This window comes from Ochotona princeps, chromosome 11 (genome assembly GCF_030435755.1).
Source record: "Ochotona princeps isolate mOchPri1 chromosome 11, mOchPri1.hap1, whole genome shotgun sequence".
NCBI classification, from domain to species: domain Eukaryota; kingdom Metazoa; phylum Chordata; class Mammalia; order Lagomorpha; family Ochotonidae; genus Ochotona; species Ochotona princeps.
The window spans coordinates 43,694,061-43,708,187 of NC_080842.1; the positions used below are offsets into that span (position 1 = coordinate 43,694,061).

Here is a 14,127-nt window from a genome sequence, read left to right on the forward strand (position 1 = left end):
AGTTTACAAAATGTGATTTCCAGGGTATGAAAACTGAAAAAAGTCAACTCTTCAGAGAGTGTTTTATATTATACAAACAAGTTTTGTAGAAAAATGATCCAGCAAATGCTTGAGTTAAGAATATTTATATTTTTTTCCAATTCTTTACACTTTTATTAACACACTTACAAAAAATAACATTCAAACACTGAGAAAATTAAATAACTTTGGAAGCAGAGTTCACAGCTTTCTGCTTACATATAAGTGACAATTCTGGGCTGTTGGCACAAAATAATCAACATTCATAAAACCCTTACTACTATATATCAAACATAAGTTAAAATCATAGGCACTAGTTTATCAAATCCACATTTCTTCTGTAACACTAACCACAGTAAATCCTTAGATTTTCCCAAACAGAAAAACTGGCAACACACAAAGGCTTTCTAGTAAAAAGGCCATTTTTCTCTTTAGGAAACTAAAAGCCAATAGTCTGTGGTAGTACACAGCAGATAAAATAATACTTTACCAAACCCAGATGCAAAATATGTTTTTAACAAGTGATGAAATATTTTAATAAAAAAAAATAGACATTTTTTCTGATGCAGCCATTAAAAACAAAGTTAAATAACCTGAATATTCCTTCTGAAATTGATTATCTAACTTAAAAAAGCAATGAGTGTTTCAGAATAGCTAAAATTGCTTTAAATTATTAGATTGCAGCATATATATATCTTTTTTTAAAATGTTGCACTGAAAACTGAGACCTGTTTTTTTGAGTATATGTGGTTTTAAGAAGAGACAGTAGCTAGTTCTTTCTCTTATTACTTAGATTTACATGAGATACCCCACCCAAAGCAGATGTTTTCATCTTCCTCTGAAAAGCAGTAGCTTTTAGTTCCTCGTCATGTAGAATTCTGGCACCGTCCTTTCTCTACCACCCCATTGCTCTCGGATTCAAGGCTACAACTTCCTTCTTGCATTATACACCAAAACACAGAGTGCTGCCAGCTGCCGTGGCCGTCGGCTTGCCCTGACTGCACGACTCCCTACTACCACGAAAACTCCCATGGCTTCAGTCACAGCACAATGGGGCTATTAGTTTAAATTTTATTAACCTGAACATCAAGCCTTCCCAATTCTTTTTCTCAATTTCTTTTGCCAACTTACACAATGTCTTTGATTAACAAGAAATAAACTTATGTTCAAATCTCCACAATCTTTTACATGAACCAACTGCCAGTATTTTAGACCTTGTTTAAATTTAAATTAAGAATTTAAAAACAGATCTTGGTATCAAAAATAAGAAGCCTGCTACAAAAGACGTTTTCATCTGGTAATAATCTGATAAAACCAAAACAGGTAATTTCAAGGACAAATGTAAGAGCCATTACATTGAGCAAGTATTTAACAGGTTAGAGTTGTATGTAGTAAAAATGCAAAAATTAATGTAAGGCAGACTCTAAGTCAAAAGGGACAGTATTTTCAGAAAATATTTTATGAAGTTACTCAGTTTAGAATGGACCAAAGTAAGTAGGATTTAGCAGGCTATGTTTTCCTACACATAATAAACCGTTATGACATTTCATAGCAACAATACAGCTGTCATGACCAGAGATTTTGTGGGTTAAGTGCATAGATTTTCCCCCTCTCTTTCACCATCAGGTCTGCTCCAGGTTCTCAGCACTGAGGTGTTGCTGTTCTCAGTAATAAAGATACGCACTACGACTTGCTCTTTCCCTCCAGGAAACCTGCTGAAAGACACAGATCTCTTCGTTTTCTACCAGGTAACAGCATGTGAAGAAGCTGGCTTCAACAGCAAAGGCCATCTTTCCTGAGCCAGGAACCATACAGGTTGGAAAGATTGTACAACTGGTACTAAGCCCTTTTGGCAATCAACAAACACATACAAGTCTGATGTATCACCGTAACATGATGGATGCATACCCTAATACTACCTGGTGGCGATGATAGGTGAGCTATGTCCAAAACTGAAGACTAAATGATTCTGCAAAAGAATGAACTCTCCCAAATTTAGATATCATGTTTTAAATCTCCAGCACAGGTTTCTTCCTCTCGTCTCCCCAATCTTGATCTATAATTTTCCTCGAGTACTGTGAAACACTTCAGATAATTAGAAAGAATGTTAGTTCTCATTAACATAATATTTATTGATGCTATTTATACAGTAAATTAGGTTGAATGTGAAGTTTTGGATAGCCTGACTCCACCATTTTCCTGCACACAAAAGTACTTTCTCATTTCAAAATGGGCATTTCTCTTTGGCATCCATTAGGTATTTGCCCAGATATCGCCTCCGTCAATTACTTAAAAAACAGCTTAGTTCCTTTTAAATAAAACTAAAAGTGATTTCATGGAGAGTGATTGCATGATTACCAAACACATCTGATGTTAAACGTCATTAAAGTGCTGCTTGGTCATCTCTGTCAGTTTGTGCTAGTTAAGACAGAGAGGGTTAGGATTTCATAAATCCCAAGAGTCTCATCTGAACAGTCTGCATATAAAAGTTGTTTTTCAGCCTGGAGGAAGGGTATCCATGAAGTTGAGGACCTCTGCATTCTTGTCTTTGCTGGTCAGTAACAGCCATCTTTCCAGCTGTCATCTTTCATGCTGCCGTAGGTTTTAGGAGCTGGCAAGGATCTGAAATGGAGCAATTTTATGTTACTTGCTTGTCTACAAAATACCATCAACCAGAATTTTACAATATTTATTTCTGAGGGGCATCATGATCCTATGAAGGCTGGGTCAGGAAGCCACTAAGACCATCAGCATAACCTTCTGATGACTTTCAGGTTTCACTGGGCACTATAGGATGTCTCTTATCTTTCTTAATAAAACCACTAGATTAAAAATAGGGTGAAGAGGGCCCAGCGGCGTGGCCTAGCGGCTAAAGTCCTCGCCTTGAAAGCCCTGGGATCCCATATGGGCACCGGTTCTAATCCCGGCAGCTCCACTTCCCATCCAGCTCCCTGCTTGTGGCCTGGGAAAGCAGTTGAGGACAGTCCAATGCATTGGGACCCTGCACCCGCGTGGGAGACCTGGAAGAGGTTCCAGGTTCCCGGCTTCGGATCGGCACGCATTGGCCCGTTGTGGCTCACTTGGGGAGTGAACCATCGGACAGAAGATCTTCCTCTCTGTCTCTCCTCCTCTGTGTATATCTGGCTGTAATAAAATGAATAAATCTTAAAAAAAAAATAGGGTAAAGAATGTCACAGCTTTCAACAATGTGGATAACTAACTCTTCTTATCTGAGTGGCAGAATGATGAACGTGATCATATGAAGCTGACTGCCATAATCACTAGAGGCAGCATGGGAGTGTCTAAAAAGACTTGGAACTGAGGGTCTTAAGTATGGTTTTAGTCAAAGTACTTAACCTCATAAAATTTCAATATTCCCTGAAAAATAGAAATATTTAATGTTATAGTGAAGACTAATTAGGTAAGAATAAGTTATTCAGTAGAGTACAGAACAAACAACTGTTGTACTCTACTATTAAGTCTGCAGATTTAAACCACTGATCTTAGAATTGAGGGGTAAAGGTAATTCACCTTAATTCCTTTTGGGACAAAACACAGTTTTCAGGCAAATAAATATTTTGAGTTCAGATGTGCTTTACTGAAAATTATATTAAAATGAACAATCATCACAACCTAACTAAGTGATGCTAACAGTCTTTTCTAGGATTTTCTGAGTAGCCTAATCATTAAGGCATCCAGACAAATGCAGTTTGAGCCAAATTGGTATACCATTCCAAACAAGAATATAAAGGAAGAAGTTTCTTCAAATTGCACTGAGACTCAAGTGGAACACCACCATGACTCTATGTTCACTATCAAATGCAGAAATGAGGCTACTTCCAGTCCACCCACTTGCGTACACTTCCCACTTACCTGCGAACAGGTTGTGCAAGCTTGCTGCGAGGCACTGGTATACCCCCAGCAGAAGGGGCACTGGGTCTGGGCAAGCCACTTCTCATTGCAGTTGTTCCTGCAGGTCTGGTTAGAGTAGCACTGTTGATATTGCTGGGAGGGTTTGCTGGACCTGGGTTCTGATGCATGGGAGGCCCAGGTGAGGAGGTGGTTTGTGTGAGCTGTGCTGTTTCTTGGCTACCAGGAGAGCCAATGCCATGGTTACTAAATGCTTTCACTGGCTGCCGGAGAGCCAAAGGAGACGGTGCTGCAGGGGAGCGAAATTTGCCTGGAGAAGGTACTGTGGAGTGGTAAAGAAAAATCAATGTTTTAACTGGGAACCAACTGTAAGGGAAACCACTGTTCAAGTTATATGTGATGACTTGGCACTAGTATATCTTTATTCATAAAATTTTTAATAATGTGACAAATGAAAGATACTTCTAGCTTAATGAATTACAAAAGGTTAAGTAGTAAGTTCTAGGCAACCAAGTCCTTAGTCAGAGAGTTCTAACTTCTTTGACAGCAGTGTTTTAATTAGGCCAGACTGGATTCAAGAATACCAAAGAGAAAAGGCACTGTAGGATTCCTCCTCAGAGTCACCTAGCAAACATTCTGGAGAAGAAAAGGCTGAATACCAGATTGTTAAGAACATAAGCCACATTTTCCCCTCAAAGAAATATTCATATATACACGAATCGTGCATCTGGTGGAGGCACCTCCAAGTCCCATAACACTGTGTGACTAAAACTCTGCAAGAAACTAAAACTATTTTTGCTATGAAGAAACAATTGCTCATTTGCTGTGCTTCACTAAGCAAGGAAGTTATAAATGTAGGGCCATATAAAGAGGTAAATGAAGTCACAGAACAAAGATGGCATGTTTTAATGAAATGTCAATTTTATTAAGTAAAAGTCCTTAAAATACTTAAAAAATTTGTTTGAGGGCCTGGCATGATAGCGTAGTGGCTAAAGTCCTCTTCTTGAATGTGCCGGGATCCCATATGGGCGCCAGTTCTAATCCCAGCAGCCTTGCTTTCCATTCAGCTCCCTGCTTGTGGCCTGGGAAAGCAGTCAAGGACGGCCCAAAGCCTTGGGACCCTGCATCTGCGGGGAAGATCTGGAAGAAACTCCTAGCTCCTGGCTTCGGATTGGCTCAGCTCTGGCCATTGTGGTCACTTGAGGAGTGAACCATCGGACAGAAGATCCTCTTTCTCTCTCCTCCTCTCTGCATATATGCTTTTCCAATAAAAAAAATTAATCTTTAAGAAAGAAAAAAAATACTCGAAAGGCAAAGAATCAGGGACAAAGAAGATAGACAGGAAGCAGAGAACGGAGAATGGGAGAGATTGAGGTTGTTTCCATCCGCTGGTTCACTCCCCAAAATGCCCACAGGAGCCAGAGCTGTACCAGTCTGAAGCCGGCCACTCCAGGAACTTGATTGTGCATCAGAACCCCAATGAGTTAATAAAAACATGAGGGCCCAGAAATCATCGCTAGAGAAAGTAGTCTGAAATGGAAGTTGACTATATCTACTTTAAAACCATCGTAGGTTCTTCTAGTCATGAAAGTCTAACTGGGGGAAGCTTTGCTCTCCTGTTACAAACATCTACAAAATTATGCAAAATCCCTAAACACTGGACAATAGGTAGTTCAGTGCTGTAATTAATGAAAGGAAAGCAAGTTATGTGAGCTCTATGGTCAATCCTGATTTTTGGGGGGACAGTAGATGCATGGTGGGGTCTAGAAACTATGGATGCAGAGCAAACAGGAGAATCCCATGCAGAAAAAACTACCTGGCTGATCAGAGAAGACAGTAGCTGGAATCTGAGGGGCAGAATGCTATAGAGGTGGAAGCTTCAGAATTCAGCTATGGGATCTGCTTGAATACATGGCTGAACACTGAGCTGTGTGTGTTCAAGACAAAGTCCTATGAGCCCGAAAAGGAGGTCGGGACCAATGGAAACTGAACAGTTGCTAAAGCTCACACAAAACTACGAGATCACTGAGTTTCAACAGAGTAAAATGTCTTTGCCTAGTATCTGGTACACACTCAAAGAGGATCAAGTGTTAATAGGAGGGATAAACTAATCCTAGGATAAAAGATCAGTCCAAAATCATTCTAGTGGAGCTTAAAAGTAAGTCTCTAAAGATCAGCAAACTATCAACCACAGGGAAATCAACTGTTTTTGTAAATAAAGTTTTATTAGAATACAGTAACATCCATTCATATATATTGTTTATGGGTGCTTTTAAGTTACAGTGATAAAATTAAGTAGTTGTAATAAAGATTGTATCACCCATAAGTCTAAAATATTTATTATCCTGTCTTTAAGGAAACATTTTTCCCAGTTATAAAGATTCAAACTGATTTATAAATAACTTAACTGCTTGCCACAACAAAGTTCAACAACATTTAAAAGGAAGTAAAATCCAAGAAAGAACAAAGGAAAATTCTACAATATCTACTATCCAATAAAAGACCACTAAAAAAAAAAAATCAGTAGAAAAATTGGTCAATAAAATAGGGAAGGATTTCAAAAGAATTATTACATATGTTCAATAATACACACACACAGAGGAAAGAAAAAGGTTTTAAAGAACTGGGTAGAACATTTAAAGACATAATGCATCTTTATCTAAAATACCCAAATTACTATATTTTTACTATATTTTTTACTATATTTTTACTATTTTTATACTATACATACTATATTTTTACTAAAATTACTATCCAAAATATGTATCTGAAATACTACACTCACTGTGCAGTAGTAGTTTAGATGCTATAGAAAAAGCATCTGAGAATGTAAGACTAACGACCAAGATAAGCCTCAGTATTTCGTGGTCTGATGCTTACAACTGAGTCCCAGATTTGAGGGCAAAATGCTAATGACGGGGACCCTCTTTTATTTTTTAAAGAAACAGTGGCTTAAATAAACTTTAAATTGCTGATTAAAATGAGAAAATTACATATTTAAGTAACTCAAAAAAACCTTGCAGCGTCTATCAGGAAGGTAGACTCAGATCCAGCTATTCTGGGCATCTGGAGAGTGAGACAAGCATTAGAAGCCTGTTTGTTCTTAGGATGTGAGTACATCTTCTAAAGCTGACACCTGAAACACATTAAGTAAACTGATGCCACATAAAAATAAGGAGAGTCTACAAAAACTGAATATGCAACACTTCTTTTTTGCTAACTAATGAAGCCTAAAAAGAAAATAAAAGTATCCAGACATGAAAAACCACTAACTGAAATGACCTGCCTGACATTTACAGAACATGTTACCAACAAGAAACACTCTATAAATGCTTGGCTGATAAAACAAGATCGAAATTTACAAGGAAGATTCACATAAAGTATGCCTTCTGATCATAATACAATTATTCACAGAAATCAATAAATGAAAGACATCCTAAATCCCCAAACATTTGAAAATTTTAAAAATGATCTTTGAGGAAACACACTGATTAATGAAGAAAAGAAAAGTCAGAAAATAATTTGAACTGGCTGAACAACAACAACAAAAAACAATTGAAAAATGTGGAGGATGCATGAAAGGCAACTATAAGTTTACAGGTTTTAAAATGGTTTTACTAGAAAAGAATAGTGTAAAAACTAATTAAGCGTAAGAAGTTAATAAAACTAAATTCAGCCTAACTTACAAGAAAGAATGAAATCATAAAAACATTAAGGGCAAAAATCAAGGAAACATACAAAAGCAAGAAAAAATTGGTGGATTAAATGTTTCTGAAAATATTGATAAAACTGATGAAATTTAAGGATCTATCAAGAGAAAAAAACACAAACCAAAGGAATATACAAATTAACATCACAAGAAAAAACAGGAAATGTCATTCTGTTGGCAAGAAATGACAGGAGTATTTGAAAATTTCATGGGAACTTGGAAAGAAAAAGTTATTTAGGTGCACACTGTTTTTGAAATCCATGTGTAGTCTTTACATTTATTTATCTGAAAGTCAAGGTTACAGAAAGATAGGGCGAGAGCATCTTTCATTCATTTTGCAGATGGCCAGAAAGGACAAGGATGTACCAGGCTGAAGGAGCCAGGGCTTCATACCAGCAAGAATAATTAAGACTAAAAGTCATATATCAACTATTGTTGAGTACGCAGAACAAAAGAACTCCCAAGCACTGCTGATAGGAACATAAACAGTACAGATGCTTCAGCAAAAATTTATATTTTTCCATAAGCATATAGTCATCCAAAGATTCAATTAGGCCATTCAAGAAAAAAATGAAATCACATATCCACTCAATGAGAGCATATGTTCATTTCAAGATCTGTATGCAATTTACTAATAACAGCCCCAAATTGAGAACTCAAATGTCCAACAGCAGGTGAACAAATGGTGGTATAGCCATAAACAGACCATCAATCAGCAATAAAAAAAGAGTAAACCACTGACACACATGACAAAGATGAATCTCAAACTTCACACTGAGTGAAACAAATGCTAGACGTAATATTGCCAATGCTGCAAAACTCCATTCACACAAAATTTTAGATAAGGCAAACTCATCTATCATAACACAGAGAGAAGATGTTTGCTGTCAGAAGATTAACCGGGAAGGAATACAAAGGAACATTTTGGGATAACGGAAGTGTTCTGTGATTATCAAGTGGTTATCTGAATATGAATTTTACTAATTTCTTCAGGCTTATTTATTTGAAATGTGTGGAGTGTTTATGTAGGTAGGGAGGAAGAGATTGAGAACTTTCATCTGCTGATTTACTCAAATGGCCACAATCATGGGACTTGGCAAGGCCAGAGCAAGGAGCCAGGAACTTCATATGGGTTTCCCAAATGGGTGGCAAGGGCCCAAGTATTTGGTTCATTTTCCACTGTCTTCCTAGGCACATTAGCAGGAAGCTGGTTAAGAAGCAGAGCAGCCAGGACTCAAATTGACACTCTGATATGGAATGCCAGCATCCCAAGTGGCAGCTTAACCAGCTTACTGCAACACAACACTGGCCCTCAGGTTTGCTAAATTTAAATTATGTACTTAAAATTCCATAGGAATAAAACTGATTGAAAAGAAAAAAAAAATGAAGTAGGGCCACAGTGAAAAATACAGGCTACTAGAGTGACTGTGTTTTGATTACCAAAATCAGTTAGTTTCTCCTTGAATAAAACTAAAGAATCCAGCAGTAGTCAACTGCCTAAATTGCCTGTACCTAGGAAAGTGTTACACTGCTGGCAGGAAAGCAGCCAACAGCTGGCGGACATTCTGGGCCTGGTTAATGCCAAATCTGTGTTAACTGTAATAGTGTGCCAGCATAGTCCATTTATTTTTAAAAAGATATGCAGGGGAGTGTAGGTTTCCCAGAGAAGGGGGTACTGGGATGCGCTAGAGTGGGGGCCAATGGCAGCCATGTCTGACAGGCACGTGGTGACTTCTGGGAGCTTACACAGAATGGGTTCACTGTACTCGCAGGTACGACAAGGAGCTGAGAGGGGGTTATTAGAGGGTATCCACCCATATGGCAGACTAGGACAGACTGAGTAGCACTATCTGCTACCTGCTAGTACACATAAAAACTGGGCTGGGGGAATGCCTGGCTGGGCTAGGCCACAGCACCCACTGGAATGTTAAAGAACTGGATCTAGGAGCAGATTCTATAGAGGATTTGTGGGCTTGCCTCTGAAATGCAGCACTTACCGGTCTGACGACAGCTGAGAGTGGTAATGGGCTGAGCTAGGCTGAACTATGGAACTCACATGACACTTGTGGGAGCTGGGGCTGGCTGGGAGGAGGCCAGGCTGGGCCAGGCTGCAGCACCAACCAGGCACATGCAAAGTCCGAGATTGAGGGCAGACCATCCTCAGCTATGCTGTGGCACATACCAGCACGTTTGAGATCCAGGGCGGGGAGCAGGCCTGGCACAGGAAATAGGGGAACTCCCTTCCTAGGCTGCAGCTGCTGCTGGGGAGCTCAAGGGCAGGGGCTGGCGGCAGGCCAGACCAGGTAGGGCTATGGCACCTGTCAGCATATGTCTCGGCGTGGGCTGCTGGTCTGTGCCATATCATATCATAGGCTGGCATGAGTAAGAGCCAGGATGGGGTGCAGGCCAGGCCAGGCCAGACCCACTAATTCACACGAGGGACAGAGCTGGGGGGTGGGCCAGGGTGAGCCAGTCTGAAGCACCTACCAGAAAATGCCAAGACTGGAGGTGGGCCGTGCCAGATTGGGCCACAGTAGCCACCATCATGCGCAAGACCCATGGCTGAGAACAGGCCTAGTAGCAGAACTACAGGAACTCCCATTAGGCTGCTGCTTCTACTGGTAAGCGTGAGAGCTGGGATTAGGAGCGGGCCAGTCCAGGCAGGGCTGCAACACCTGCTGGTGCACACAAGAACCAAAAAGGGTGCAAGTTGGACAGGTTAAGCCACAGTACCAGCTAGAAAGTACTGGGACTCAGTGAGAGTTTTATCAGGCTGGACTGCAGTACCCTCTGACAAATGCAAAATCTATGCCTAGGGGAACTATAGGCACTTCCCTGCTAGGTTGCAGCTCTAGCTGGTGAGCACAAGAGCCAGGGCTGGGGACAAGTATGACTAGACAAGGCAGCAGCACCATGAGCATATGTGTGTGCCAGATTTGGGGGTAGGTTGGATTGAGCTAAGCTGAAGCACCTTTGGGTGTGCATGGGAGCTAGATGAGATGTAGGCTGGGAAAGGCCAGGCCACAATATATGTCAGCACCTGCAAAGACCAGAGTTGGGGATCAGACCTGGTGGGGGTTACTAGGGGTTACCCAGACTAGGCTGAGGCTCCTGCTGGTCTGTGTGAGGACTAGGCCTACTGCAGGCTGGGCTGGACAAGGCCATAGCACCCACTGGTTCACATGAGATGGGACTGGGGCAGAACTGACCAGGTAGTTGAATTCATTGGTATGTGCATTGGCTGGTGCAGGTGATGGACTGAACCTGACCCTGCACTGGCTGGTGCGCACAAGAGTCAAGTCTGAAGTTACTCTACAAGAAGTTTCTTGGGAGGGCTCCTCAGGTACATCACTGGACTCAAAACCTGGCCACAGGGAAAATCCCAATATATAATGGTCCAACCTTGGAGTGCATGTGTCTGGAATGGCCCTCCTCAGTTGCTGATGCCTGTGCAGTGGACAGCATGCTCAGATGTACACATGACAATCAGATTACGTAGGCCAGCAAAGGATGTCAAGTGCCTCATCAGAGGATGGAAAGCAGAACAGGGTGGACAACTCTGCTTGCCAAGCATTGCAGCCAAGTATGGCTCTGTGGAAGCACTTAGGTGGACTTGGTCAGCCAATATGCCTTGCATTTTCTCAACACTGGTGCAAGGAAGCAAATGATGTCTCAGAACTATCAAGACCACACAAATAACTCCCCTGGAACATTCTTCCCAACACTGGGGTCTCCAGGGCATCACTGAATGACCATTCCCCCATCCCTGGGCACTGATGTAGTTTGACAGCGGGGAGCAGGCCCTTCCCCTTCTGCAGAAACAGGAGAAGAAGAAGAAAAGAAAAAAAAAAACCCTGAAGCATTTGTCCTACTTACCTTCCCCTGTACTTCAACCCTCGCTACCTTAATCAAAGGCCCACATGGGCATGCATCCCTCTCCACCATGTAAGCAACATCAAAAATAAAATTAAAAATTAAAAAAAGAAAATTGAAGATAACCCAAAAGGAAGTAACTTCAGGATGCAAATCCTATGATTTTCAGATGTTTCACTTGAAGCAGTCTGTCTTCCCTTTGTCACAGATACATATTCTCCACAATCTCACCTTTTTCTCTGTTGCCAGACCAGTCTCTTAACTAGTTATTCCACTGTCTTTCAAGTTGCCACATCTTTTAATTCTTTTTTTTAAACATTTATTTATTTTTATTGGAAAGTCAGATATACAGAGAGGAGGAGAGACAGAAAGGAAGATCTTCCATCCACTGATTCACTCCCCAAGTGGCCGTGATGGGTGGAGCTGAGCCAATCCGAAGCCAGGAGCTCAGAACCTCCTTCGGGTCTCCCACATGAGTGCTAGGTTCCAAGGCTTTGGGTTGTCCTCAACTGCTTTTTCATGCCACAAGCAGGGAGCTGGATGGGAACCAAGGCCACCAGGACATGAACCGATGCCCCTATGGGATCCCAGGGCATGAAGGCAAGGATTTTAGCCACTAGGCTACTGCACTGGACCCAACATCTCTTAATTCTTCCAGCTACTACCTAGGGGAAGGGCATGGATCTGCCTCTTTCAGTATCAATTCCAGAAAACCCAACTCTCACCATAGTTCAGAGCCTTTAGAACATGATTTTCCATTTGGTGGGAGTTTCAGATGGGATCAAGCATGGTAAATTTCAGAGGACTGTGAATTGCAAAAAAAATACTCTGAAAAGGATATTCTTTGAAGAGTTGGGGACAGAAGGAAAAGAAGTTCAATCTTCAAAAATAAATCAAAGTTAATTAAATAAAAAAGTAAAGATTTCTGTCAGCAGTCCAAGCACTTGGATTATCTTTTGCTGCCTTCCTAGGAGCATTAGAACGGAGCTGGATCAGAAGCAGAGAGGCTAGGATTCAACCAACACCTGCTAGCATTGCAGGTGACAGCTCAACCTGCAGTTGACACAACGCCAGCTCCAAAAGGTCAGACTAAGAGATGGATTGCATTACAATGAATAAGAATTGGGTACAGGAAGTATGATAAAGTCCAAGGTATCCTTTATGGTGATTAATATAAACAGTGTTTGAAAATAGCCAGATTATATCGAAGAGGTTGACAGTGTTCATTTCTACATACTGGTATTACAAATACTAGGATATAACTACAATGTTTTCAAAGTCTTACCTAATTTTTTTGATCTTGACATTGGCCTTGGGAAAATCATGTGTTCCTCTGACTAAGTCTGGGAAAAACTGTCTCTTAAAATCTTTTAAAAAATGTAAACTTCAAGCTTATGCATCCAGGAAAACAGAGTACATATATTTTTTGCCTATTAAAACCTTGAGCATTAGTATGGAACACATATATGAGGGCTCTGAGGAGCAAAGTGAAGGCATATAACTTAGGGACTTTGCGACCCAAAGGATGATATATTAAGGAGTTGCCAGGGTTTTCTCTTTGCTATGTCCACCTGACTTGGAGTCCAAGAAGCTGGCAACCCAGAAAAGCCAATGAGTGTGGAAGACCTGATCAAACCAAGCGAACAACCAACCCAACAGACAAAAAACCCTCAGCTTTCACTCTGCAGCTAAAGCACTAGGAAGCAAATCTTAAGGATGACAACAGCTAACTCCAGGCTAACACTGCAGAAAAAAACATGTCTTTAATCTTACCCTAATCAGCTTTAAGCCTGAGAGGCTACAACAAGATTCCCTAACACATGGAGGTTGGCCAGGAAGGTTATTACAGAAGGCTAACTATGGAGGCAGGATTTTCATACTGGCAATCAATGAACATGGCAGTAGGGGAGATCTTGCAAAGATTCTGGAGTTCTCCCAATCTGGCAAAGGAACCCTGTCACTGGAGCCAGCTTAAGAATCTGGAAGTTTAGGACGCGGCGGCGTGGCCTAGCGGCCAAAGTCCTCGACTTGAAAGCCCCGGGATCCCATATGGGCACCGGTTCTAATCCCGGAAGCTCCACTTCCCAGCCAGCTCCCTGCTTGTGGCCTGGGAAAGCAGTTGAGGACGGCCCAATGCATTGGGACACTGCACCCCCGTGGGAGACCTGGAAGAGGTTCCAGGTTCCCGGCTTCGGAATGGTGCGCACTGGCCCGTTGTGGCTCACTTGGGGAGTGAAACATCGGATGGAATATCTTCCTCTCTGTCTCTCCTCCTCTGTGTATATCTGGCTTTCCAATAACAATAAATCTTTAAAAAAAAAAAAAAAGAATCTGGAAGTTTATTGGGGCCTGGCGGCGTGGCCTAGCGGCTGAGGTCCTCGGCTTGAACGCCCCGGGATCCCATATGGGTGCCGGTTCCAATCCCAGAAGCTCCACTTCCCATCCAGCTCCACTTCCCAGCCAGCTCCCTGCTTGTGGCTTGGGAAAGCAGTCAAAGATGGCCCAAAGCCTTGGGACCCTGCACCCATGTGGGAGATCTGCAGGAAGTTCCTGGCTCCTGGCTTCAGATCGCCACAGCACCGCTTATTGCGGGTACTTTGGGAGTGAGTCATCAGACAGAAGATCTTCCTCTCTGTCTCCCCTCCTCTCTATATATC

General features: G+C 41.5%; 1 protein-coding gene across 2 annotated transcripts in view; it reads right to left on the reverse strand.

The window, feature by feature from the left end:
• Window positions 1-109: 109 nt before the first annotated feature.
• SLAIN2 (SLAIN motif family member 2) overlaps window positions 110-14,127 on the reverse strand; it is a 74,686-nt gene continuing 60,668 nt past the window's right edge. For both annotated transcript variants that reach the window (XM_058670132.1, XM_058670131.1), the window contains 2 exons: window positions 3,892-4,210; window positions 110-2,640 (listed from right to left, as the gene is read on the reverse strand). In XM_058670132.1, the coding sequence (XP_058526115.1) occupies window positions 2,574-2,640; window positions 3,892-4,210 (386 nt within the window). In that variant the 3' untranslated portion in view covers window positions 110-2,573. The remainder of the gene's footprint in view (window positions 2,641-3,891; window positions 4,211-14,127) is intronic.